The sequence below is a fragment of the Diadema setosum genome, chromosome 12, assembly GCF_964275005.1.
Source record: "Diadema setosum chromosome 12, eeDiaSeto1, whole genome shotgun sequence".
NCBI lineage: Eukaryota > Metazoa > Echinodermata > Echinoidea > Diadematoida > Diadematidae > Diadema > Diadema setosum.
In genome coordinates this window covers 23,258,914-23,286,323 of record NC_092696.1, presented here as the reverse complement: position 1 = coordinate 23,286,323, position 27,410 = coordinate 23,258,914, and the positions used below count along the sequence as shown (strand labels likewise).

Here is a 27,410-nt window from a genome sequence, read left to right as displayed (position 1 = left end):
GACCTCAATTTTCATACTACCATTGTGAAAGTAAGTCTGACAATCATTCCGTGGTGTTTGAAAGGTTAAGTCCCACTTAATATAAGTTTTGAAGTTGCTGTTTTCTACACTTTTTTCTACGCTCTCTCTGGATCGCTCGGCTTTCATGATCGGGTGCGGGTGAGAGGAGACCCCTGCATCTCGGCGGCATGCACCAAAGGGATCTCGTCTGCTTAGGCCAGCGCCGCTCAAGGTCGGCATCACTCAACCTCGCAAGTCGGCTTGGTACATACGCCGGCATCCGCGGCGACACACGGACGCTGTGCGTCCGGGCTGTGTCGGCATGGTTGCGGACGATTTGCCTTCTCCTACAAGGTAGTCAATATGTGTACTCAGTCTCTCACAGAGTTTTCTGTCTCTCTACCTTTTTTTTTTCTCTCTCTCTCTTTCTTTCTCCCTCTCTCTCTTCCTTACATTTCTATATTCTTTGCTAGCAAGAAAACCCTGGACGCGCTGAATACTTTATATAGCAACAGGGATAAACAGTTTGTTCCAAGGTTGCAAAAATACCGTGGCATTAAAGCCAATACCTCGTGTTTCTTTTTCCAATTTGAGCTAATCTCTACCTTAATCTCTTGCGGTGACAAAACGACATTCAAACCCAGTCCTCGACTCCAGTTGTCATAAAATTAGAAAACCGTCATTGGACGGTTCCTCGATAAGCCAAGCATCGACACACTTCTCTCACCAGAGCACTTTACCCGCCAACCAAACTCCTCCACTCCCCGTATTCCTTAACGACCCAGATCCAGATTTATGGTTTAGTCCGAGTAAAACATTTTTTAAAGTCAACTACTGCACAAGTGTAAATTCATCATTGACGTTATTATTTTTACATATTCCGAAGGTGCGAGAGAATCTTTGAGATTAACAATTGTAATCAAATGAAATTCAGTTGCACATGGGAAGGGCTCTATATTTTAAATATCTCTTCGTAGATAAACGCTTCACTCCCGAAGTACAGCTTTCCTGGCAACCCTTGATTTGGAATTTTAAAACGGATATCTCAGTTCGTAATTCTGAGAGAATATCACTGTACCTCGTTAAAATTCCCTTGACTTAACTGAATATCTTGTGACTAGATAAGATTTTCACGATCTTCACTTGAATCTTGTTTTATAATGATTGGAAACAAAAAGTCCCTCCTCTTTCATGATAAAGACAAATCGGTTGTTAATGTGGTAAAGTAGCATTATATCAAAAGAAAATAAACATAAAATAATCTTGTTTACAAATGGACAATCTAACGTGATAGTCTTCTTGAACGAAGCCCGATCTCATAATTTTCACATTTATATGTCCATGTATTTTATGTATTGAGGCACAGGGTATGGTAATTTTGAATTATCGAATAATTCTGTTCTCGTGTTCTCTGCCTGTGTTGTATGGTAGTAATGCTTTCCCACTCTTGGATCCAATACCCTTCAATCATAAATAGTCAACTTTCCATTTTTGTGAACCCCTCTGAATTAATTATATTCATGTTTGATGTGCTCTTCCTCTCAAGGCACACAGGATGTGAATATTGTGATGCCTTACGTGTTTTATCAAATGTATTTACCCCGCCGTCCCGTCCCTTCATCAATTTTATCTATCCAATGTTACAAGCCCAACCCATCTCAACCCACGGATATGGCCTACGGTGGACATGGGGAGTGCGTCTATAATACGGCCATAGCTGCCATGCATTAGACATGCATGTTTCTTATTTTTCAGCTTCCAGGTCGATCAAGTTTTTTTTTTTCCCCAACAATGCGCAATGTCCTTATCAAAAGGAATAAATCTTCAAGGTAAACTACTCTGAGGCTTTAAAGTGTCATTTCATTTACTTTAAAAATGTGTTTTAAGTGTCATTCGAATTATAACAGGTTTCAAGCCACTTTAATCTGAAACATGCCTCAGGCCAAAGAAGCGTGTACTTGTTTCTCTCTCTTTCTTATCCTGCCAAACAAAATGTGGCCATCACTAGTAAAGGTTCATAGACCTTTCCTGTCCATGGGAGCTCATAAAAGTACACAGTTCATTAAAAATATAAAACTATGGCGCTACAATATAAGGTTGATCAGTGAAGAACACTCTCGTATCGTCGGCATATCAACTCAACGTGAGGACAGGCGGCAATAAATTTATGTCCCACTTGTTTTGCCTACACGTGGGACTGAGGGCTAGGACGTGATGAAAGCCGAGCGGTGCACTTTCGCGCAACCTCCGCAGACATCAGCCGTAACCTTTAGAGTGCAAACACATGCCCGGCAGATCATGGCCGCTTTTGCCTTCGACATGCCGCCGCGCCAAAAGGGGGCCGTTCCTACCATACAACGCCCGGGTAACTCTGGGCGGAGAGAGCGGCTAGGGAGACGATGTCGGGCTCACAGTTCGTCGCTGGCAAAACCATTAGCTGTTTTCCCCCTTCTGGCGGCGGGCATGGCACAGACTTCAACGCAGCCGGAAATATCATTTCTCGAGCAAGATGGGAAAATATCAAGATGATATTCATGCTTTCGGGCCACAAGGCCACGAGTACTTTTCAGTATGTATCCCCCCCCCTCCACACACAGTCACAGTCTCTCACTCGCTTAGTACCGATCCAATATTCCATGCGACATTCCTACAATATGTGATGGATTGAACATGTATGAATTTCCAGTCTTAAAACGCAACGGTCGTTATTTCGTTTCTGTTACAAAATTTATTGCATCATAATAATCACATATCTTTATTCGATCACAAATTATATCCAGAGCATCTTTGATGGTTTCCCTCTCCTTCTAGCTCCTTGTGCTCGTAATTTCTTTAAGAATGTTGTGAGCGTTTCATCAACTGTCTTTCAATATGTCACTCGAAGTAACGCACAAAATAGTCTCCGACTCAAACGCACCCCATTTCGCCAGATCTAGCACAGCTGTAGATGGCAATGCGTAATAATTTGACATCTATCACAGCGTATCTGTCATTCTTGCTTTGTGGGCCGGAGAATAGATATGTGTCATATCGATTGCAGGCAATCGCAAAAGGAAGACGGGTAGATGGTTTCAGGACGAAACGTCCCTGCGCAAAATAAACAAACAGATCAACATTCTTTGCATGCTATCTACGTCACAATTCGCTGTTCTCCGTCGAACCGTCATGAGAGCAGTTTTGTGCACCTAGAGGTGAGGAGAGCGGATCAGTGAAGGGATCTACATTATTCCCCTGTGTAGATAGAGTGCGGAGGAATATGATAAATTAAGACGTGACTGATCTGTCTTTGTCATGTCAAATGATTCTGGTCATATCAATCCCCAGTCTAAAAGAGGTTGAGACATTTGAGACGAAAATGCAACGTATGCTCGCAAAAAGTAATTAAGAAAAGCAATATGTCCCATCGCTACATAAAGTTTAACCCGAAGTATAATCGCATGTTTTTGACACACTAGATATCAATTATTGTGTTTGAAAGGATAAGTTATATCAATGACTTACATATAAAAGGCAAAGTGCAATTTTGAGTATCATTAAGCAGGCTGCGATTGACCCAGTCGCATTTTAATTACAGACTAATCGATAATGAATATTTGCGCTTGAGCACTATTTCATCCCATATATTTTCAAACTATTTTTATTTTTTCTTTTATACTGAGTTCAGTTCCATGAACTTTTTCGGGGGTAGTATGGGAGCAGGCACACACTATCAAGTGTCGAGCAATTTCCTCATGAAACTTGCTCCATGCTCCATTTCATGCTCTAGACTTCTCCCGGACAAAATACGATAGCTATCGCACGCCTTATTCATCTGTTTTGAACGTCGCGTGAAAAGAGAAAATCAAGGGTCGATACAGCATTTAGTTTAGTTTTCAGAGAAACGTTTCAACGAATGACATACAACGTGTAAAATTGCCGAAATCCTACTTTTTTTCCATCCGAATTAAAGAAAAAAGAATCTAAGCGCAGATGAACGCAATAAACCCATACTTTATCGAACAATTACACAGGAAAAGATTAAATAAATGTACTAGTACAATATATATATATATATATATATACATATATATATATATATATATATATATATATATATATATATATATACATGTATATATATATTGGCATCAAATGTGTTCGTAGTCTGTAAAGAAGACTAATATGGGTGGATAGTTTCTGTCCCATGTCCTGTTTATGACACCTCAAGGGGAGGGATGCGTACTCATCCCTCCTTTTACTCATCACCCCGGAAACATTACGTAACCCCTGTCTGGGCACACGTCCCACACAACAACACAATGGGTGTCACGCAGTCCAAAGAAATCTGTGATGGTAAGGCTGGGCTTGTCCATAGGGTGAAGATATCCCCTTCCCGCCTCCAAAAAGTTTCTCAGATGAGAAAATCGTCATGAGGAAATGGTGTAAAATTGTTGGAACATGAACCCTTTTGTGTTAGGGTCCATGGTTATTTATGATGTGATATATCAAAACAGGTCAAACAGACATACTTTATTTTAGTCGTGGTATTTCCTTAATATGACATTTTAACTGAGCAATCGAAAGAGGGAGCTACATTAAATGATTTTGTAAATATTAAAACGAACCGTGGACTCTCGGATTTCAATCCGATCTTTTAAATTGAATGGGCGCACGTGAATCCAAACAACTGGAAGGTACACATGTACCACTAAATGCGGAGCAATCACTTTAAAAGTACGCGTTATCATGTTATTGGTTCGATTTTTGAAGTATATTTTTGGTTATTTGTTCTAACTTAAGAGAGATAATTGCCCGGTTCCTGGCGAATTTACCCTGTCGCGTGCTCGATCAAATTTTTACGGGAAAGTCAAATTTAGCTCGAATTGCTGCAAGAAGTAAGAAATGCCGTCAGCTTCTACATATCACTAAACATACAGTGAAATCAAGCAATATGACATTTCCAACATTGTGTGTATATGCCTGCTTTCCCATCAATTATGACCATCGTTTACAACGCAGGTTTCCAATGAGAAAATTCAGGAAAATAACTTTGGTGATTATTGAATTCAAGATAATTTTTGTATGACTGGTACCATGTATAGTAAAGACTTTGCGAATGAAAGATGGAAATAAATGCTAAGATGTATAGTAAAAGAAAGGACCGTACGGAGGAAGACACAGTAAGAGTGGGGAGGGGAGGGGGAGAGAGGGGAAAGCCATGCTTTCGCACGCGATCATTCAGACTGAAGCGAAGTTTTTAACATACACATCCGTTTCCCGTTCGCGCCCTTTTCTCCCCCTGGGTCTTTCCCCCTGGGCCCAGGGGGTCTTCCCCTACCCCTCGGGAAGTCCCTTGCCCCTTTCCTGTCGGGGGTTGTGATGTTTCGGGCAGGAAGCCGACCACCTGTTAAAACAGCTCAAATATAGAGATGGATCATCTCTCATCGAAGCGAAGTTCTTCGTGTATTTGCATCCATATCTGTGACAATATTCTCTCTTCTTCTTTAATTTTTCATGTTGAATAGTATTTAGCCCTTCCATATCACATTAGTCATCAGAGCTATTCGTCGAATCTGCCTCGAGATTGTAAGTCGCAGCAAAGAGCACTCAATGTTTCGGAAAATAGAGCAGATCCTCAAGAGCTCCGTAACGTCAGACATGAGCTCGCTTCTTATGGACATAACACGAGGTAATTTTCATGCAAATTTCTGTAAAATTTGATTGCTTTCTGCAGAGAATATTGATTTTCTCATTCATTCAACTCGGAGATCCAGTGGCACCCCCCCCCCAAAAAAAGTCGCTGTCATTTATTCGTACTTCATTGATTTTCTTGTAATTGCTAAAGTGCTGTCAAATTATTATTTTCATGTAGGATCATATGAAATATTTGCCGTAACCTTCTACAATTTCTAGTTCAATTTCTTCATGAGAATATTTTAGAACAAGAAGATTACCACTTGTTAAGACTGTCATAATGTTACTGAAAAAAAAAGCAATATGAACTAAATTTAGACTTTTGATGACCCAACCTAATGATAGTCACACATTATCTGTCTCACTCATGTCTGACTGGATGTCTTTGGAACAATTTCAAGTAGATTTGGAAAAATAAAGCACCTAAATATAATAGTGATAGTATTAGTGGTTTACCATAGGATCTCTTGCCCCCACCCCACCAGCCGACCTCTATGACCTGTGAAGGGGTAGAAGCGGAAGCAGTCATTCAGGTCCACCGCTGTTTGCGAAGAGAGAGGGTTATCTTCAATTTACACGGCATCCGATGCCAAGATTTTCTTTCTCTTCATATTGAAAACCCCTTCAGGCTTCTTCCCCTTCCACACGGTTCTTCTAGAATTGACACCGTAAGGACCTCGTGTTCCTCGAGGCATTATTGAAAGTTAAGTATTTTTCAAAGCCCATTTGTTCATATAAGTAATTGTAATATTGCTCTCGTAGCAGTTTTGTTGCTATAGCAGCTGATTACTACAGTCCCAACGTTTGTAAATAGTACATATATTTAACCAGGTGTTGTTTTCAATTTAATTTGATCGACACTCTTTCACTTTGAATGCATCAGCTCTCCCCCATCCAACACGTTTGTTAAGTGTCCGGCTTTGACGCGATCTAATTCATTTCTCGTTACGCACTCACAGCAACACGGTCATCAATATCCATTAGTTAGGGAACGCAAAACTCAGTGGAGGACTGGATGTAACGTCACACGCCAACAATCAAACGCTTGCACCTGTAACCCATCGATATCATTGGACTGTGAGACAGGGCCGCTGCCCAGCAGACAAACAGAGGTTGTGACGTAACAATTGTTAAGATATGACGTCAGCTTACCTGCACTCTGGCCTCTGTGAGGTCACACCTGAGGGCGAGTTGTTCTCTGCAGTAGACATCAGGGTAGTGAGTCCTTTGGAATACCTGTCAAGTACATGACGTAAACTCGTGTTTAGACTGAGCTCGGCTGTCAATTTCAAACTAATGAATGCTACGTCTGACTGAAACTGAAAGCAAGACATCTGTACATCTGAGCCGATTGTCAGTTCAAAAACGAAACAAACATTAGAAGAATAAAACACACTTAGTTATATCAGATACGTTATCTGCAGACATGACGGGGGGAAACTGTTATGATTTCCACACCATCCAAACAGGCATGGTGTTCGTTTTTTTAATGTCCATAGAGCATTCAAGTTGTTGACTTAGATAGGCCTAAATATTGTTGTTTAATTTCGTGTGGATGAGGACGTTAGACATTATATGACAAAGACAACTACTAACAATCACTTTATCAACAACATAGTGGGTATATGCCATCGAAGAAACACACTGTTGCACTCTCTAGTGATGAAGGCACCATGGCATAGTGGATAAGACCAGGGATTTGTGACTAGAAGGTCTTGGATTCAAATCCTGCCTGGTGCACTCATCTTTGGACAAGATGTTTTGCCCCCAACGCCCCCTTAACCCAGGTATACATATGAGGTTCCTGAAATATCTGGGGTAACAATGGCAGAGCCCTCTGGGCGAGTATTGTTACCACTGAAGAGGCCACCCTGAGTAAATAACTCCATGTTGTCATTGTATTATTATTATTATTATTATTATTATTATTATTATTATTATTATTATTATTATTATTATTATTATTACTATTATTATTATCAAAGCAATGTTAGGGCAAATTGAAGACAGTACTGAAGATTTACATAAAAATCTTGCAGAGGGCATTGTTTCTTAGTCAAGGAAACCTGAAGAGTCTTTGGTAGGGAATATTTGCTACTAAAAAGAGATTACAATTATTGTAGTGCAACTGGATGGTGTTTTAATGGCTTTCTATATAAGAAAAGTAAATCTATGGAAAACATTTAATCTCTGGGGATTTGAAGTGGACTTTTAACGCATGCTGTTATGATACAATGCGCTATGTTCAAACGGAATTTAACGTACATTGAAGGGACTTCCGGTCAACGTACTTGACGAGTGTATAATGATATCAGGGAGGTGAACTACCCTGATGATATTAAAGAAATAATTTATTGTACAATGTTGTACCTTCTCCATTTCCTCCAGCTGATAACTTGTGAACGTCGTTCTGTTTCTCCTCTTCTTTCGCTTGCTGTCGCTGTCATTTTTGTCGTCGTCCTTTGCGTCACCTGGCGATTTGACGTCGTCGTTCTTGCCGTTGGCGGCGGCGTTGTTATTGGTGGAGTCCTGCTCCGACGATTTGTGCATACCGCTGCCGCTGTTTGTGAGGCCCGGCGTGGAGGTGTCCATGCCACGGTCGGCCAGCGGGGAGTCTCCGGCCGGTTTGAGACTGGTCGTCGTGGTCGTGGTGGCGCCAGTAGGCGGACCCAGAGGGGTGGGATTCGGCGTAGTGGGCGTGGTTAGTGGGATCATATCTTTGTTCTGACCGGGGTCTGAAGAGGGAAGAGAATATAAGATATATAATGTGTAAATTTACATCAAAGAGACAAACAAACAAACAAACAAAAACAACCCAACAACAAAACAAGTGATCAAAATGAAAGCATATGCAGGACTGTATTTTGTGATTTATGAAAGATAACTGCCAAATGGATGAAGGGTACACACTTGAAAATCTTTACTTCTTTTGTGAATGGAAAAGATGTTTGAAGACAAACCCATGTCAAAGAAATGAAGTTGACTTGATATTTTATAACGAAATTGTATGACTTGAAATATGAAATGATTATATCGCATGATGCACGACGCATGCGGGAGATAGACCTGCTATCATTCTTCTGGTCTATCCATTCGGATGTCAACAGTTTTATAAAATTATATAGGCTTATCTATAATCGGAATCTTATGATACAACATACTACTACCAAGTATCCTCATAAAAGGCGCTACTCTATTACACATTCAATTGCTATGAATTTTTGTTTCGTTTTCTTCTGTGTGTGCACGTTTTTGTTCTTCCAGCTCCGTGTAGCTAGATGTTGACAGCGTGAAAATGGTTAGAATGCGCGTGATAGTTTTCCACTCACCCCGCTCCGTGTAAAATACATCAACATACTAACAATATCCTTACTAGACTGTCAAAACGTATCATGGGAAATATATTGATATGGAACGCCAACAGGGTACGGCATTTCCGGTAGGGAAGAAGTGCCAAAAAAGAGAATGACAGGCGTAGACATTCTAGTGAAGCTCCATGCCCTCACCCCCTCTCGCTCTCCACGTTACTCTGGCTTTCTCTGATTGAATTAACAGATAATTGTCACGGGTTTACTCGTGTGGCATGCCATAAACAGACACTGCCCTGAACTAATCATTTCATTTCACATTCATATATCCATATGCCAACATTCTGTGACTATCTCTTTCTCTTTTCTTTTATTTTGACGATTAAGCATCATCAACGTTGAGAGCCATGCATGATTCCCATTTACGAGGAACATCCATTCAGTGGGTATTTCTTGCTCAAGGACAAACTGAAAAGTGTGTTGTGGGGACATAAGTAATACAACTCTGGAGAAAGCATAACATTTTGTGATCATCCATTACAAGCTACTTAGCAGCTAAAAGGTTGCAATGATTACAGCATTGTGAATATTAAATCATGGAGCACGTCCATTGAGAATTGATATCTTAAGACCCGTGAAACATCTCCAATGAATAATACAAAGAGATACACACCCACCCACACACACAACCGCTGATGGGCATTGCCTATTTTTGAATTGGTACGATTGATGCCCAAATGGGTCTCAAAAGCAAAACACACTGCAGTAAGTGAGATGTGCTAGATTACATTGTAGGTATGCCAAAGGATAGAGGAAAGAAATCTTATGTGATATTGACGACAAGCACCACGAGAAATAAAATTCACAAATATCACCATTGTAAGTGAAAGAAATAAACGGAAACCAGCAAGTAGAAAGAATGTAGACCTATATAGTACAACGAAAATTGGATATTGGAGAACAAGTTGAATAAATCAGCATGCAGGATATGGGGAAAGGGAATAAGGAATAAGAGGTGGATGAGATAGGCAGAAATATATAGGGGAGGGGGCTGGAAGGGAGGGACACTGTGGTTGCTCCATCAATGTATTTTGCCTAGAATTAGCGGGCCCTATGTCTTCGTGGAATTATGAGCAATAAGCTAGTAAGATTCTACGCATTGCGGCGATTAGCTGCCAGAATCACACGTCACAACACATGAACATGATCAATTATTTTGGGTTTTTTATTTTGGCTTTTTTTTTGGGGGGGGGGGGGTATACAATGGAATAGGCCTACATGTACAAGCTTCTCATTCTACACCACATTTTTGAGTTTCGTGTATTGTTTCCTCAATAAACGGCATGCACGCACAATGTCATTACAGCGAGCTACAATTTGATTTTGACGGTTCGGAGGAGCAACAAATGTATACGAGTGGAGATTCTTCGTCTATTATGAACGTGGGCTGTCTGTGGATATCCGCTACAGCGCAGTGTAGTAGGCTCACGTTGTAACAGAGTTTGAACTATTCGTAGATGGCGTGCACGGAGCGAGACAGGAAGTGAAGGGGAAGAGAGGAATGAATGCGTGGAGGAGAAGACGGTCACGTGACAAGGCGAATAAGGAGAGGGGAAAGGGGAAGAGTAGGTAAGAGGGAGGATGTGTGGGTGAGACAAAAGAAAGTTTGAAGGTTAACGAAAAGTTTGTTCGATCTGTTGAGTGAAGGGGTTGGTTATCAAGGGGGAAATATGAAGAGAGGACAACAACGATACTCATGGTCAAAGTACCTCACAGCTAACACAAGACTCGTCTTGTTTATCCCACTCCATTTCTACAGCACAACGGGGTAAAATGCAATATGCACCCATAAGAAAGTAAGTGTTTTACGGCCAATAGCAAATGTTTTCGACACACAGACTGATGATATACAGCGCCGTACGGTTTACGCAGGAGGTAGGAGGATGACTTTATTGCTTTTCCTCTCTTGGAAAATTTTGTCGCGGCAACGGGAAGATGCAGAAAGCATTTTCGAAACCCTCGACGACCTTCGAGTCGTAATCTTCCCCGCGATCGTCGGTAGCCACTATCCCATGAACTAAATCTCTGGCGGCTAACAACTGGCAGAAATGCAAGCGGGGCAATAATAGCTCCCACAATAATGTCTGTAACATTCCGTCGCGGGAAGTGATAAATGCGCACCATGCTTCTGCCACTTGTCACCGACACGTCGAAATATTACGTAAAACGCGTGACCTAGGGGTCACTGAAAAACGTAAATATTATTTCACTCTCACAACTGTATAGTTACTTAGGGTGGGGTGAATTACAGTCACATCGACATACATGTTCCCCCCGAGACGTAAAGCGCAAAATCACTCCAAAGGAAACAAAATTTGCATGCTTTCATTTTATTTTTCTTGTGAATTTATATCATTTCACTGATGGGGCAATGACATGACATTTGGTGTCTCGTTATACATTGAATTGGAACTCATGCAGACACATGTACCATTTGCGTGTCATTAATACAGAGAATATCTCAGGATACTCAAAATGATATTTGGGTCTTAAAAACATGAAATTCGACAACTCATACACCTACTCACTATTCTTCGTTAATATAGCATAAAGAATTTCGTTGCACCTTAAGATCCAAATAAAAATGTGTCTTTTTGTAAGTAGGAAATGAACGAATATTATCATGAAGCTCAAAATGGGGCAGCGATTTGGATAGATGCCGATGTGCTGTAGGGTGTGCATTCACTGTGCTAATCGTCGCTAGACGAGTAGGAAACGTGATAGTCTGTAGAAATGAACAGCCGAACAGTCCCCGATGTTATCATACACTGTACATGAGCTTGACTGAGTCTGGAATGAACACTTGCACATTGCACAGACTTCCTAAAGAACACTGAAATTATGCTGTCAGGCTGTGAACCATTTGAAGTGAATTCACATCCTGCCCTAATGAAATCCTTTTTCCAATTATCATTAAACCACAAAATATATTGTTTCTTAAACTTATTTGTAAGCTAAATTGAAATATAAGACCTTACATGATTACTTTTGACAAGGTCCTTTTTGCCCGTATGTCAGATGTGTAGTTTCACCGGTAATTAATTCCCTGAACTTGTCTGAAGTCTTTCTTCCAGTAAGTTCTCTACCGGCTATCCCATCATGTCATGGACATTCTGAACAATATCATCATGCCAGAAGTCAGACTGTTTTGTCACATTCAATAATTCAGTGTTGCTTTATGATTAGACATGTATTAAAACAACTAACGTAATACGTATTTAGCAGTGTATATGTTTATTATTTATCACATCTATTAAGATGAGGACTACACATGGCATTTTCTTAAAACAAGACTTTGCAACAAGTAAAGTTTGATGAACTGACGTTCGTCTCAACCACATAAGACACCAGGACTGTACTATGGCACACACCAAACCATCATTCATGATCAGTCCTCATCATGGAGTCTATTATGACTTCAACAGGGATATCATTTGCAGTGCAGTGAAATGCGGGATACAGAAGGCTGTTTCTGGCACTTGACAGGATTTGTACCCCATATTACTTTCTCGTAATTAGCAGCTGATTCGACTAACTACATCGCCGCATAATATGTGCAGCACTTCTCTGACTGTATATACGGAGCGAGGGTGTACACTTTCAACGGGGATGAGTATTGAGCTTATGTACAAAAGACAGCAAATCATATTCGCCGGTTACTACATTGGACTAATCATTGATGGATCACGAAAGCCCAACTTAAGCAACCGACTGATAGATGTTTAACGGTAAATGAGCATAAAATTGGTTTATTGTCGGTACATTAAACTACCTGAGGCAAACCTACTTAGAAGGGCCTAATAAGAAATATATATCCTCCGGAATTAAGTAGAAAATCAAGGGTGAATCAGAAAAAAATAGTCCATCGGGACCGTTCAAATTGGGGCGACCTACAATTTGAATAACAAGTATCGTGTCATAATATCTGCTGTCCAGAAAATTATTTTGACAGACGATGCACACATAGTTAATTCTTATAAATTAGTGGGACATAACTATTTATTACCTAACACTGCAATCAAACAGAACGTATCGTACTTTAAATCAAACAGGATTATAGTTTTTCCAGAACGTAACATATAGGTGGAACGTTGCAAAATCTCACTAGCAAGTTACAAACAAAATTATCCGGGGTGAAGAGGTCATACTTACATGTCGCTAAACACGGCATAGACGGGTAGAACAACATGAAAATGACGAATCACCAACTTGGCCAAAAAAGAAATCCAAAGAGCGATAGAATGACAGCAGCCGCTACACGAAGCAAACACACCCGGACCTGTCAACGATTACCCAACGACTGTGAGTGAAGAGCAGTAGATTCCACGGGGTTATTTAATAAAACAATTATATAATAAACTGGAACCAATGCGGCGATCAAGGCTCGAGTAGAAAAAAAAAGTAGTAAGAGTATTTGGTTGCCGAGAAGATTTTCTAGTGAGAGGGCAAGAGATCCGAAGATTTCCCCGAGACTTCTCCGGCCAAGCTTTGCGGCGAACTCTGTTCTCCAGCGATGCGCGTGCCGCACTTTTTATACAACTATTGTGAGAAAGCTATCAGTCAAAGTACACACTCGCACGCGAGCTGTAAGGGTTCGCTGGAGCTTCACAATGCAGGGCCCGAACTCTTTACACATGGCGAGAGTGTATAGAGGGTTAACACACAAAGGAGCGCGGCGGGGTTCTTTTCGGCGTGCAGTGAGAGCGCGGTCGGCGATCCTTTGCTCTGTTATGATATACCCCAGTGGATAGCGCGTCGGTCATTGGCTAATAGTGTGGTCAGGTGCCTTTGTACGATTGATCATAACTTGGCGGAAAAAGTGACCCCCGCAAAAGAAATGACACAGGACGCGGGGTAACACTAATCTGACCTTTGTCTGTAAGGGGGCTTTAGAATTCGGGCGGAAGAGAGGAGGGGGAAAGTTGAGCTTGCGAGATGAATACTTCTCTCTCAGTTATATTATACACATAAAGACAAACGACATAAAACTGACCTTTCACTATCGTAATTAAAAAGCAACAAGTTGGCCACTTTCCCTTGATTTTCATACAGAACGAACTGGGGTTACTTCTCCTACGAGATCTCTCTTTGAAACAGGAGCTATAACATCACAACAGAAAATCTCAGTTTGATAATCAATGTGAGACCAACTGAATGTCAGTAAACTATCTGACATGGTATTATGATTCACCTGATAATGACTATCTAACACCAAGCGACACTGGGGAAAAAGACACGTGGAACTTTTCAAACTCGTTTCAGCGTAATACCACTCCATAATCAAGTTGGTTTGAATTATTTGAGTAAAAGCAAGTGAACAGTATATGGTTGAGAACTTACAAACATTTTATACCTGGAAGAAGAAATGATTAGCGTCACATGTTTTCACCGGTAGTGATATCGAGTGCAACCACGTGGGGGGAAATCCATGCTAAGGTGATGATGTCATCAGGTTACAGTTCTCACATAGGTCTCATGAAAATCGAAATTGTGTTTTTGTCGGCAATTTAGCAGCTACATTTCTTTCCTCCCAGAAGTCGTTAGTGCTAGATTAATGCAACACAATAAATTTCTTTCTGTGGATGATATAAGGAAAGATTTGTGAGACGAAGACATTACCAAACCTAATTTCACACGCAGTTGCGCGATGCATGTCACTGTTTTTGAACATGTGAAACACAAATAAAGCTCCGCAACTTTCTACCTGAACGTCTGTAATGAAATTTGTGCTCTTCTATCTGTTTCTCTCTTCTCTGGTCAGTGAAATGGACATGGAGCGATATGTCATTTCAGGAGGAGAGAATGAAATGCATACTTCTATACAAACTCTGTCCACGATGTTGCGTCGTAGTCATTTGAGAAGCAGACAGACGTTAACTCATCAGACTTGTGTCGTTTTGGTTCTAAATTTACGATACTCAGCAGGCATACTTAACACTGTCAGTAGATGTAAGATAGTGATTACTGTGTGCTTACATTATGTTTTGATGGGGAACTGTTTTAAAGTTTTATCGTGGAGAAATATATGGATCGTTTACATCATCTTTCAAGCCTTTTATAGCTGCAAACTTGAATAGTTATTTTGATATCACAGCCCCTGTCAAACCACAAGCTTCATAAGGGCATTCCGAAAAATAAAAATAGAAAGAGTTTTGCAAATCTATAAACCAGGAATGACTTCTCACATGCAAATAAATATATACATTATTTTTTCTTTCTTTATCTTATATTATACGTGGACTTTGTCTATTTCAAGGTTAAAATCTCTCTCCAAACTTGATGATTATTGCAAATGATCAGTATAATATATCATCATGGAACATAATACTAGTACATATAATCCCACAAACATGCATTTTCTCAAGCCAGATGACGCAGTAGTATTCTATGATTTAATGATTATTTCAAGTGATCGGCATATCATGAAACGTATAGCACTGGCGCATAATACACGTATAAGCTCACCAACATGTATTTTCTCACGCCAAGTGACGCAATGCTATTTTCAAGTATCTTGAGTTGGTGAAATGAAACTTCTTCAAATAAAGAAAGCGGCTAGTATCAAGGTTTCTGTCCTATAATGCCGACACACATTGAAATCTAATATACAAAAACAGTATAAATGAAACAGCAACATCATCAACAACATCGGGAAAGAAAGGTGATAAGACACTGGGGAATTCATTTCACAGGGATTTTTTTCTCTTCTCTTTTTCTCCTTTAGTAGGGAAAACTGAAAAATAACAAGTGGCGTGCCAGTCGAGTAATAGAAATACCATGACTTGTCTAATTAATCGGGTCGTTTGAGGCAAATTATTCGCCTGATGATTTTGACATCGCTCGATTCCTTCTTAATCAATCACAAGAATTACGCGCGCGCAATTCGGCGACAACCGTACACTACAGGCTGGAGGGAAAATATGTAGCACTATAGGTAGGGAGAAAGACACCCATTAATTCTTAAAATGTTAACAAGCGGCGAAACTATGCATTATTACAGCCATCAAAATTTAAAACATGATATGTTTGATATGAATTACTTACGTTCTATCAAGCAAAAACCTTTTTGAAAATGAGAATATAAAGGCAATGTCCCGCTTGCAGACACTGATATCATACAAAAAAAATGAATTCATAGCACCATGAACCTTGATGTAACATGGCTGGAGTGACGCAGTTCTAATGTAAAGCTTCCACGGAGAGTTGTACACATGTGATTGAAGATTAAATATTTAGGTCACGTGGACAACTTACAAGCGCCCAATACGGTGGAGATTATTTTTTCTTTTTATATCCTGACCAATCAAACTCTAAGATAGACGTGAGCAGAAATTCGATATCTCACACATAACGTAGACAATAATGATCATTGAGTAAAATGTTAATTTCCAAGCCCTTTTTCCAGATCCTTTATCCAAAGACTGTAATATTAATGAGAACATGAAATAAATTTGATATGATCATGACGTCCGGATTAATATGTCACAAAGAGATGACAGAGAGGGAATTTGATTGACCGTGTTTCTCTTCTGATATTGACTACAGATCAAAGAAACTACGGACAAAAAATTATAATTATATGCTATATAATACTGCATATACACACATTTCAAATTCATCCGGTGAAAATACTGTCACAACATCAAGGTTGCGCTTTTTGACTATTCGCGTAATTATTGGAGAGGCAATGTAAGTTAATGTTAGCAGGCATGTGACTCTATCGGCCTGTATATGTAAAATATCTCTGTCAGATTGATTGAGGGTAATATTGAAATTAATTTCTGGACCATGTTAGTAGTTGTATATGATTTTGTCTGCGGACATTGACAAAGAAAAATGAGGCGTCATCATGCACCCTCTGTGACCATATTGCGTTGAATATTCTCTGATATATTATTTTCTATCTTTAATGTCAGGATTATGTCCCTCGTCATATAGCATTATTTTTTTTTCTCAATACTCATTTGAAACATGACACGACATACATTGATAAAGCCAGTTGTTACTCTAAGGAATCATTTAACTGCTCTAATACAGATTATCATTACTATACCGGTAATAATTTTTCTTCAAATTAGGTTTAGAGACATCTACTAACGATGAACTTATTTTGTTTGTTTCACATGGAGGGACACAGAGTATCCAAGTATTGTTAGAACTACGCAGCTCAGGAATACGTTGATTGTAATTTGGGTTATTATACTGTAAGGGTATAAAGTTGTTACCTTGATGTAATGAATTACCCAAGCCTGTTGCCAAGTTCTATGCAAAATGGATATATTGCAATGTGCGGGCGAAGAATATTATTGAGTATTCAAAGTAAACACGGAGAGGATATTTTTGAATTTCATTCTGCACAAGGGGGAGGGGGTATTATGAAAGAAGACTACTGTTTTGCTTTTGATTTTTTTTTGTCCCACCAACCTTTGTTTCCAAGAGTCTCATTAAAAAAGCACGCGATGGTGTCTCCACAAGGCTGGGGTGACAATCTATCGCCATGTCACTTTCATCTCGAGACATCTTAGACCTTCTTGGTATGTTAAAAAAAACACATGCATGGCATTTCAAATACTAATTCTTCAAACGGTTGACTATAGCGAATTGATACTTGATGTGTATGGTACCAACAAACCAAAAATGCCTTTTCAGAATGAATGGCGACTTGCATGAGAGTTTAGGCGTACATTCTTCCATAGGATGTCCGATTGTGTTGCAGATATAGGGGACTTGTGTATGAAGAGTGAATTTGCGTTTTAATGTGTCTTTGTATGATACGTTACGTGTTTTAAGATCATGAATTGCGTGTGCGTGTGGAGGTAGTGTTATGTTCGTTTACCTGTGAGCGTACAAAGGAAGGATTTAACAAAGTCGCTCACTCTCGCCTAATGAATCCTGACACTCGGAAGTATGAAAGTCCCATGCAAGGAGAGGATGTGGCACAGAGAATAGAATCTCTACGTCCCACACCCACTTTGAACTTTTAGCATCATCGCTGCAATGATAACCTTCCAAAAATAGACATTTAACTATTTTTAAGAGCCAAGGGGTGGGGAAATGGTGGGGGTTGTTTTGTTGATGTGTTTTTCTGAAGCTGAAAGAAGAAGCAAGACGAGAGAGTGTGTGCGCGATAGATTGTGTGAGGAGAGAGGAAGTGAAAACGCAAAGTTTTGTATTGTTTTTGTTTGTCATTTGTTCTGCTGGGGGTTTTCTTATCGCCGTTGGCCATCGAAGCGAGATCACGGCCGAAGACCGGAAGTTTGTGAGGGGGTCTGGGATTGATGACGTCAAAAGCCGCTTCGTCGCACGATTGTTTGCTCGCTCACTAAAACCACACGAACTGACACACAGGCACGTCTCGGCGGCAGTCCGTGCATGCACATTCTGCGCATGCTCATTTGACTAAAGCCGAAAGTCGTATCAGCCGCCGTCAGTGGCTTGTATCTTGCAAACTTGCAGGCTTGAAATCAGCATGGGAACTTATTAATTAATTACTTGGAAACAATGGATAAGGAGCGGCGATGAATCAAAAACTTGTTCGTATAATATTTTTTTTTTTTGCTGCGAAGCCATAGTCTTGTCTGATGTGTGTGTGTGTGTGTTTGTGTGCGTGTGTGTGTGAAAAACGTTTTTTTTTTCTTTTTCTTTTCAAACAATTTCCTTCGTGATTTATCTTGCTGCAAGTTATGGAAATGTTTGAATGCTCATTTTTTTCTGTTTTTAATGTTGCCCTCTGTGACGACCTGTTGCGCCTAAAAACTATTTCTCATATTTAAACAAGAAAGATAAAAATAATATTATCCATCATAACAGTCATTTAATGTAAAAAACAAACAAACAAAAGCTTTCAGCCAAAGAAAATTAGAATGTAAATGGGGCATTTCTGTCAACACAACAATTAAAAAAAAAGAGAAACAGCTCGTTCTATTGTGTACAATTATTTCGCTTTCAATCTACACGTAAATCTGAGACGCCTAACCGACAGTTTAAAGGGGATGGCTAGTAACCGATCAGTGGGAATCAGTGAGAATGCTGAGGGATAATTGTTCCAATCCTTGTGGGATTCATTTAAGAGTACATTATATATATAGTTGTGTGAAAATTATTTGCTTCAGAACGGTCTCATATTCAAGTAATGTGCAGATTAATGCCCCGTCACTGACCAGGCACGCTAACGTGGAAACATTAAACTGCACATTACTTGAATATGAGACCATTCTGAAGCAAATAATTTTCACACAACAGTAGATATATAATGTACTCCTAAATGAATCCCACAAGGATTGGAACAATCATCCTCCAGCATTCCCACTGATTCCCACTGATCAGTTACTAGCCATCCCCTTTAATAGCTAGAATAAATTAAAAGAAACTAATACATGCAGCGACAACTTTAATTGCACAAAGCATACCTTAGTACATACTTCGTTTCATTTATTCTGCAGTACATGTAAAGATATCTACATCCAGGTTTATACAATACATCTACACCTATCTACCCATGTGTTTATCATTCTATTCATGATAAAGAATATGTGACAATCATCTGTATGTATGTTTATGAGTTTGTGTGTGTATGTATGTATATGGTGTTATCATAAAATGTGGGCCATTGCCACCATGCAAATTACCACCTTTGATTTTTGTAACTACGTAATATAGTGAAGCCTGCATAGTAGCCTCTAGATTACACGATACTGTTAGCAGTCGCCCACGACCGCGTCTCACATGTGTCATAAATGCAGATTAATGAATTAACGCTGCACATTAATAGGAAGATAAACATGTTTACTACTATGTATCCAAACGACAGACTATCTCGAGATGACGCAATGTGTTATACGGTACATGGACATGTGAGCGAGCGAGCTAATTTGATGAAGATTTTTCAAAATCGATTGGGAAGAATGCCACTTTTTTTTTATTGCATGGTACGTTGAACGAGTACGAAACAGAAAGAAAGGACTGACTAACAATACGTAAGGACATGGATAGATGAATAAGTGGATGGATGGATGGATGGATGGATGGATGGATAGATAGATAGATAGAAGAGAAGTAAGAGAGAGAGAGAGAGAGAATGAGAGATGGGGAGGAAAGAGGTGGGGGTGAGGGGACAGAGTGGGGGGGGGGGGTTGATATGAAATTTCGGGCACCCGATTCTCTAGACTCGAGAGGCCCGTAATGATTTTCACAGGGAAAGTGCTGATTGCGCTGGGCTCCTATATCTCCGGCTCTCGCCAACTCGTAGAACAAAGGCGCGGCGTTGTCAGCAAACAAGGCTGATTAAAATCGCAGAATCATTTGGATACGTGTTGATTTGGTGTCAGCGTGCGACCAGACGACAGGTTCAAGGTGTTGCCAAGGCAACCGTCTGTTTAATTGCTTTACAAATTGTACATGATGACCAAAACCTCGAGCTTATGCTCATTTATGCGAGAAAATGAGATCTCTTCAGTTAAACAATCCCGGGGTGTAGTAAATAACAACGATATCAACCAAACGTATTAAAAACACACATATCAAAATTGCCATAATTGTCAACTTCTGTAAGAGCAATTTAATTCACAAATAACAATTTGTCTGTTCTAATTCTACTTGCACACTGGATTTCCACTGACTAATGACCCCATTTACAGTCATCTACAATATCTGTATCTGTATATCATAGGACTTTACTTGATTACGCCCACACCTGTATACCGTGAACATTGTCACAGGGATTTGCAAGTAAAATATGAATTTTCAAGGGAAATTAGCCGGGAAAAAATATCACGATTAACTTTGAGCCCCAATTAAACCAACATCTATACACACACACTCACAAAGAATGATACCCTCTAAGTAATATCTCGTTAAAGCATTGTCTGTTAAGATGTGATGAATTCATGCTTTCATCTTTTATTACCTGACGACACCATTCGTAGTCGATGATAGAGTACATGGTTATTACTGTCCAAACCATTCTTATAACCAATTCACATGCGCCGTGTAGAAATTGATTGAAAGCTGTTTCATGATTGTTGGATGAGATAGTTGTAAGGATAGAGTCTACGCTGGGTCTTGGGCTACTCCCCCCCCCCCCCCCCCACACACACACACCTGCGATCCCCTTGCCAAGACTATACCTGTAAAGTTCTCAATGCTTCGTTGACACACATTCCACGTTCAGCTTGCACAGGTAAACATTCAGACTTCCCTATACCCGCCATTGTATCAATTCAATTATCATCTATTTCCATCCAACAAAAGAGTGAAACAAAATGCAAAGTACACATTGCACAAATCAGAATGATTTTTCAATTTGTATAAGAAATACGTAATGCTGTGTGGGTAGTAAAGTATGAAACGTTATGTATGGAACCTCTATCGCCAAGGTACAGTGGTAGTATGATCGGCTCCTTAAAATAAGGACCAGAAGTCGAATCCCGCCCTGTGCAAGCATCACTGACATCATTGTGATATCTAAGTAAGAGTTTGAATGATCAAATACACAAACAACTTGCTGGTATATTTTGCACTAGCGAGAAGTGATGACATTCCAACGAGGTTTTGTTTCAGTTTCGTTTTTCCGATCTTGGAGAAGTGTGATCTCAACAGTTGTCAAATGTTATTTAGAATGCGTTCTGATGCGCTGTGGAAACTTACACAACATAACGTATATCACAGCAATATCTATACCTAGAATTAGTGATCATATGATATCATGGCTTTCTAAACCATTGATAAATTCAGGAGTATGCCATTTGCAGGTTGGTGCGGACATGTGGAATAAGCGAGTCTTTAGAGTGAGTACGACTCCAGCAATCAGCATTAATCAAGGGGTCATTTTGAGTGGGTGCTAAGAGACGTCGGTTGGAGAGGGCTCAATCAACGCAGGTGAACGGGGTATCAACGGGCCTCATTCGTGGGCTGTCGAACGAAGTGTGGGGGACATGCCTTCACTCACACCTGATGACGTTTTTCTACCCCGTTTGACCTCTCCATTTTCTTTTCTCTCCCTCCCCCTCCTCTTTCTCCTCCTCCTCTTCATCTCCCTTCTGTCTCTCCCTTATATCCCTCACCTATCCACGTCTTTCAGTCTTATTCATTTTTTTGACACTCCTCTATATAATAGCCAGGACTTGACATTACCTAGTTTCTTTGATGATCCGTTATGGCCACCAAAATCTTTGAATATGAAGTTTTAGTGGCCCGAAAAATGAATGTAGCAGCCCGAAGTAAACACAACAATGTATTCGAAATCTAAGCTGCCCAATCGGGCCACAAAAAGATAATTTTTTTGGAAGTTTGGTGGTCCAACATAATTTTTAGTGGACCCGGGCCACCGGGCCACCGTTAATGTTGAGCCCTGTAAGCAAAGTCCTAAGCAGAGCAGGGAGAACCAATAACACTTTTTTTTTTTGTCAATTCCACGACAGCTCTGCCCACCTGTATAACACAGAGCACACAAAATACTTTGATAACGAAATTGATACTCGTATGTGACATGTTAATTCGTGACGGATGCTAATTACTTTCGTCAGTAAGGAATTTCAGTTGTTGGGTATATTTGCACATATTTTTCTTTGTCTGTCTCATATGCATGCTGATAACTAAATCAAACATGAAAAGTAGCAGGATATGGAAGTGGTGAATGCCTACAGTCAAGAAAGCGTCATAGAGTCATTCGATAACTCTTCAAGGAATCCTAACACCTCCAACGGAACGAGCATATAAACTCCACCGTTTGTGACGTCATCCCACTTCCCTCTAAATCTTAACATCAATCTTGAGGATGTTTGGACTTGTATTAAGGGAATGAAATCCTGGAAAAGAAATCGGAAGAGGAGCAAGAACAATTTCATCAATGAAATGCATTGACAGTTTTCCCAAATACGGACGGATGTACCCCCAGGTACCTACACATTTTATTTTCAGATGTTTTAAGACTTAAAGTGACTTGACTGTACGTTCCACTACTAGTATCTTCCCTCCTCAATAAACTCCAAGATGTTTCTGCCCATCAGACCACCTAAACGCATCTTTGTTTTTCAGTAGCTATAGTTATTATTGAAATGAGACTAAACCACTGACACCGGGATACAATGCGAAGTGTCTGCATTGTGTGTCTACGCGTGTGCGCGGTAAAAAGGTCCCTATTAAAGGCACGAGCCATTCTTCAGAGGGAGATGGCGGTCCGCTTCTTATATAGAACAAAGAAACCGGTGCTCGAAGGCTCTTTAACGTCACGCCCATTGTCAAGGCGTTGATAGTTTAAGTATTGTCCCCTTATGTTGTGATGATGAGCGTTCTACGTATTGTACTCTTTGAATTCTGTCGATTCCTCCCACATGTGTTACGCAACATCGGCATCGCTTTATGATATTTCGAAGAGGAGCAAGGCGTTGCCAGTTTTAATGAAGAATGAGAAGAATGTCTCGCGCTTACATCGTCTCCATCTCCACCACATGTCCATAGCAACATTTCCATCACTGAGAACGCACATGTCGTGCATGTCAGGGATGTTCTGGCCTGTGAGTTCCCTTGAATTTACCTTGAAGTGTTCGATATAGAAGTATAATTATAGCATATATGACTCTCAACCAGGATCGATGGCTCTCGATTCAAACACAAAGAGGGAAATATGAATTGATATCTACTTTACTTGGAGGGACAAAACTTGTCCGCACTCCTATGACCAACAAGTAGATGCTGATGTCAGTTATCGCAACTCACTGATTTCTTTCCCAAGGTCATACAGATGACCTGGGAGATTGTTGTATTCTTGAGAATTTGTTTCGTCAAAACAGACAGCACGTGGCTTATTTAAAAATTGATCGGTTTTCTTTTTTTTTGTGTGTGTGTGTGTCCTGCCATTATTCTTTAATGATATTCAAGTGATAAGGTGCATATTACCATTACTCTCTCACTAACATTCTAATTTCCTTTCTTTTTCCCCTCTATCTCCCCATCTTCCACGTTCCCTTGTCAGCTGGTTACCCAGTTTTTCTCTCCAAACAATCATATTCTCACCTTTTCTGTCGGTATACCTCCCGGTCTTTTCAATCTCAGTTTTGCCTCTACATCCTTGTATCCCGGAACCACTGAATGCATCGACCATTCCATATATTTGCACTGTTGGTCTTAAGTGAAACTTCATTCCATCATGTTAACCTTGACAAAGTGAGTGAAATCAAACAAACATAACTGTCTAATGTAACATTATATGGGATATAAGGAAAAAAGGATGTAATTCTAACGTTTCGCATGTTTCCATGAAAAAGTGGTTCAAGCCACAAAATTAATGTCTAGATGAGATGAGGTTATGTCCTCGCGTTTCACTTAGAGATCTAAAGATAAATCTTTGGTAAATTATCTTTGTCTCTAATGAAACTGAAATGATAAAGCGCATTCATCACATCAAGCACTTACAGAATAGTAATAAGTAAGAAGTGGTTACGACAGAACAACTGAAGACTTATGAGGCAATGGCCTCACTAAGTTATGGTTCATTTGCAGGTACGATAAACACTCCATTTTGAAACGAATCGATAACCAATACCTCTTTCGATCGCATATGCGATTTCAGTGAAACGTGCACTCTTCCACTTGTTTCATTTTTACTTCTTTGTGTAAAACCGGCTACACATGGAGAGACTTTTTACTTTTCTTCTGTATAACTTTAGTATGATTATACCCCACACATTATTGTGTCCTGTGACCCACAGTCCGTTAGACTTACCCCATCGCCATCTACCTCTCCTCTGGTTTGCACCCCTTAGAACCAGTCCCTTGCCCCTTCCCTTCCAGAGACAGATACACTCGCACTCTTTCTTTTCATCTTTCTTTCTACCTTTCTAATTCTTCCATCCCTCTCTCTCTCTCTCTTTCTTCTCATTGTTATTGCACTTCACCCCTTTGTCAGGTTGCTTGTACTTTTCCACAGCCGCTTAAATCGATGTATCAGCAAACATTTCCCCCTTCTTTTTCCTCGATAATAATTTGATCTGCTAAAGCATTTAACGGAAAAAATAAGGGGGGGGGGGAGCCTGCAACTATTTTGGAAGGAAAGAAAAGTCACCGAAAGTCGACGAGAATGAAGATGGGAATGGGGTTTGTGATGATGAAACCATCTTTCGCGTCACGCCAGCAAGTTGTTGAAAGCTACAGACAACCGTTTACCAAACTGCGCGCGTGCTAACTGTCCCCAACCCCTCTCACCTTGCCTCTGGTTAGTAGTTCTGAGAATGGTGAACAAATTGTTCTAATAACTGGTCTAATTCCATGAATATATCCCCGTCTTGTAATGTAGTTCTGCTTTGGAGGCATTTGCTCCAGAAACAGATTCACCAGAGATTGATTACCGTTAGTTCTTTGGTTTATGATCATCAACTGCAAATTTCAGATTAGTTTTGGTGACAATGTGGTTATAATTATGCTTAATAATGGTTGATGACAATTATGGTTATATTACTTAATAGACTTTTGCTTTCAACTGCACGGGACGATCATGTTAAAAAGATGAAAGTGTTGCTTATATCAAATCATAATTTATCTAAGAACCCTTTGGTCTTATAGAGAGAAACTGAAGTGTTGTTTTCCAGTTGTGTATCCTGACGTTGATTGTATAAATAATTTGAAGGAGAAATCTAACCATTATATCGTCATCGCTGTCATCATTTTATTCAACAACTCACGATAACAAAACACTCACTGAAAACGGACACAATTGAAAGAACTAGTCTTACATGGTAGATATATGAAATGATGTTGGAGTGCTCCTATGTATCACTTGATACGGAAATGTCAGAATGATGTTCATTCTCCGTGGGCTCATCTTTCGTAACGGCCACCTCTGCTTTTCCTAGATTAACTTACAGCATATAGAACTACATTGCACTGCAATTTCCCCTATAGAGACATTTCTCAGTAGTAGTCTACATTGCTGTTGCTGATGGTGACGTACAGGTGTTATGATTCGCATCGAGTGAAAAAAAAAAGTTGCGAAAAACACACGAGGTGCTAATTCGAGACTCGTTCGTCATTACCGGCTTCAGTGGAATATACCGAGATTCCTCGCTTATATCGCAATGAAGTGTCATCAACGGCTAGCACACAAAAACGTATTCCGCGTTTTCACGAAGTATACGCCGCTTGACCATACATAATATGATTGTGACGTTAATTCCAAAAAGCAGTAACTGCACCGTCATTGTTTCCAACAAAATCAACTTTTAGATGACAGCATTGAAGCTGTTCATGTATATTTGGAATGATCTCAGTTAAAGGAAAATTACGGCGTGTAAATACAGACAAGAGTTGATTAAAACTTGGTATTTTTACGTGTTTTTTGTGAACGAATGGAATGGAAATAAATCTCAATTGAGCTGAACTGAACTGAACTACACTAAAATGGATTTAAAATGTTAGTATTGGTAAAATGAAGGGATCCGCTCCATTTGGGCAAGTAGATGTTTCAGATGATATCCAATAATTATAACGCTCGAGTTAGTGAGAGACATTAGTCAGTCTGAGTGCTCTTCTGAAGTAGTGCATAATGACATCCATCTATTTGTCATAAAAGATGAATATGAAAATAATGCAACGGATAGAAAACAAAACAAAGTGTCCTGCTGGCAGAATCAACAGTGTATGTAAAACTTTTAAATAACATAATAATGCAGCAAAAAGATCAGTGAAAATTCGAAGACAATAGATCTAAGTTAGATTATACAAAGTATCGTAGATGAACAACTTTCCTTCTTGTTATAAACCGCAAATTTCCTTGCCTACAGATGTGAATTTGATCATAAGAATTAGACGTGTGTTGGGCCAGGAATACACAATAAAAAAAAAAAAACAGCAGTCACAACAACAACGATAAAAAGCACACTTATAGATAAGCGTAATTAGTGTCTTTGTATATATGATAATTTTTTCCCTCATGTAGGTATGGTAAGCCAGTCGTACTTGATGATCGTCGTGTAAGTGGCTGCGAAAAAAAAAAAAAATACGCGCCTAACTCGTTACGAAAATAAATTTGCAACCACTGTGGCCACAATGTCTACTTTTATCCAAGTTTCCTGCACTTTGCGCAAAATATTTTTTTTCCAAGTATATTTTAAACTTCTTCCCACTTTATTCACATCCTGTATCCATGAAAGTTAGATTACCAAGGGGCTCCTTCAGGAATATCTCTATGTACAAATTTTCCTAAATATCTGTAATCAGCAAATGCAAGATTTATAAAAAAAAAAGACATATTACAAGACATAAATTCATTTAGATAAAGCAACTTATGTATTACAGGAGATAAATCCCTAATTCCTATAATTTATTTTGCTTTTTCCGTCGATGAGCCTCTTGAAATATAGAACGTTTGAACAGTTT

At 39.7% G+C, this 27,410-nt stretch overlaps 1 protein-coding gene across 1 annotated transcript in view; it reads right to left on the bottom strand.

Moving 5' to 3' along the window:
- The window catches only part of LOC140236365 (uncharacterized), a 119,570-nt gene that overhangs the window by 20,665 nt on the left and 71,495 nt on the right, over positions 1-27,410 (bottom strand). The window contains exons 2-3 of the mRNA XM_072316321.1: positions 8,044-8,408; positions 6,826-6,909 (exon numbers count right to left, since the gene is read on the bottom strand). Of these exons, the coding sequence (XP_072172422.1) occupies positions 6,826-6,909; positions 8,044-8,408 (449 nt within the window). The remainder of the gene's footprint in view (positions 1-6,825; positions 6,910-8,043; positions 8,409-27,410) is intronic.